The sequence below is a fragment of the Malurus melanocephalus genome, unplaced genomic scaffold (assembly GCF_030028575.1).
Source record: "Malurus melanocephalus ecotype Western Australia unplaced genomic scaffold, MMel_1.1 scaffold_3230, whole genome shotgun sequence".
Taxonomy (NCBI): domain Eukaryota; kingdom Metazoa; phylum Chordata; class Aves; order Passeriformes; family Maluridae; genus Malurus; species Malurus melanocephalus.
In genome coordinates, this window is record NW_026626462.1 from 1 (window position 1) to 1,755 (window position 1,755).

Consider the following 1,755-nt stretch of genomic DNA (forward strand, 5'->3'; position numbering starts at 1 on the left):
CAATGCTCCAGGCTCTCCACTTTGTCCTTCTCCCCAGCTGTGATTGTGCTCACCCCAAACAGAGCCCGTCCATCCCCAATTCCCACTCCCTGGGCACCGTTCCCGTTTGAGCCGCTCACCACAGGCTCTGCCTCGGGCACGGTGTCACATTTCCGGATGCCAAGGAGCCTCCTGAGCACCAATTCCCATCCTGGCACGGCCTTCCCGGGCTCCTTGTCCGTGCCATCATCCTGGAATTCCTCCTCGCTGCTCACCCAGGGACACCAATCGCGGTGCTGCGAGCTGGGGTGGAAAAAACTCCTCACGGCCGCATCCTGCGAACGAGGAGGTGACAAAAGGGACACGGCAGAGCCCCAGAAAAACCCTCCCGGTGCCCAGAGTGTGTCCCAACTCACCGAGCTGCTGGAGGAGCAGAGCCGTGCCCGCTTGGCTCGGCGCACGGGGCTCGATGGCACCTCCATGGTGTCACCCTGGCCCATGCTGCGGGTGACGGGGCGGCTCCGCAGCGCCGGGCTCGTCACCTCCAGCTCGCCCCGGTCCAGGGAGCCGGGGGAATCCCAACCCCGCGGGCGCGACACGGCCGGGGATGGGCTCTTCTCGTGCTGCTGGAGGGAAATGGGGAGTTTGTGGGGAAAAGGGATTTGTGGGAAAAAGGGATTTTATGGGAAAAAGGGGATTTATGGGAAAGGGGATTAAAGGAAAAAAGGGGATTCATGGGAAAACAAGGAGTTCATGGGATAAAGGGAATTCATGGGGAAAAGGGAGTTTATGGGATAAAGGGAGTTCATGGGAAAGGGGATTAATGGGAAAAAGGGAATTCATGGGAAAAGGGAATTAATGGAGAAAAGAGAATTAATGGGAAAACAGGGAATTCATGGGAAAGGGGATTAATGGGAAAAAGGGGATTCATGGGAAAAAGGGGATTAACGAAAAAAGAGAATTCATGGGGGAAAAGGGAGTTTGTGGGAAAAAGGGAATTCATGGAAAAATGGAATTCATGGGAAAAGGGATTACTGGGAAAAAAGGGATTCATGGGAAAACAGGGAGTTCATGGGAAAAAGGGAATTCATGGGAAAAAGGGGATTCATGGGAAAAAGGGAATTAATGAAAAAAGAGAATTCATGGAAAAAGGGAGTTCATGGAAAAAACAGGGAATTCATGGGATAAAAGGGATTAATGGGAAAAAGGAAATTCATGGGAAAAGGGAATTAATGGAGAAAAGGGAGTTCATGGGGAAAAGGGAAATCATGGGAAAAAGGGCAAATCATGGAAAAAGGAATTAATGGAGAAAAGGGAATTCATGGGAAAAAGGGATTCGTGGGGAAAAGGGAATTCATGGAAGAAAAGAGAATTCTTGGGAAAAAGGGAGTTCATGGGAAAAAGGGAATTCATGGGAAAAGGGATTACTGGGGAAAAGGGGATTCATGGGAAAACAGGGAGTTCATGGGAAAGGGGATTAACGGGAAAAAGGGAATTTACAGGAAAAGGGTACTAATGGGAAAAAGGGAATTTATGGAGAAAAGGGAGTTCATGGGAAAAAGGGACTTATGGAAAAACAGGGAATTCACGGGAAAGCAGGAAATTCATGGGGAAAAAAAGGGAATTCATGCAAAAAAAAGGAATTCACAGAGCTCCTCTGGTCACCAAGGGGGTCCTGTCCACCTCCAATCCCCCTCATCCACCCCACAGGACCCCTCCCCACCCCAAGGCCGTGCCCACGGGATGTGGATGAGCTCAGCCTGGCATCTGGAGCCC

General features: G+C 50.8%; 1 protein-coding gene across 1 annotated transcript; it reads right to left on the minus strand.

Moving 5' to 3' along the window:
• Nucleotides 1-6: 6 nt before the first annotated feature.
• LOC130588061 (zinc finger C3HC-type protein 1-like) lies at nt 7-640 on the minus strand (the record flags this gene model as incomplete). Its single annotated transcript, XM_057389017.1, has 2 exons — nt 396-640; nt 7-314 (listed from the first exon to the last, which is right to left on the minus strand). Coding segments are annotated over exons 1-2 (392 nt in total), but the record flags the coding sequence as incomplete, so codon positions are not given.
• Nucleotides 641-1,755: the final 1,115 nt, after the last annotated feature.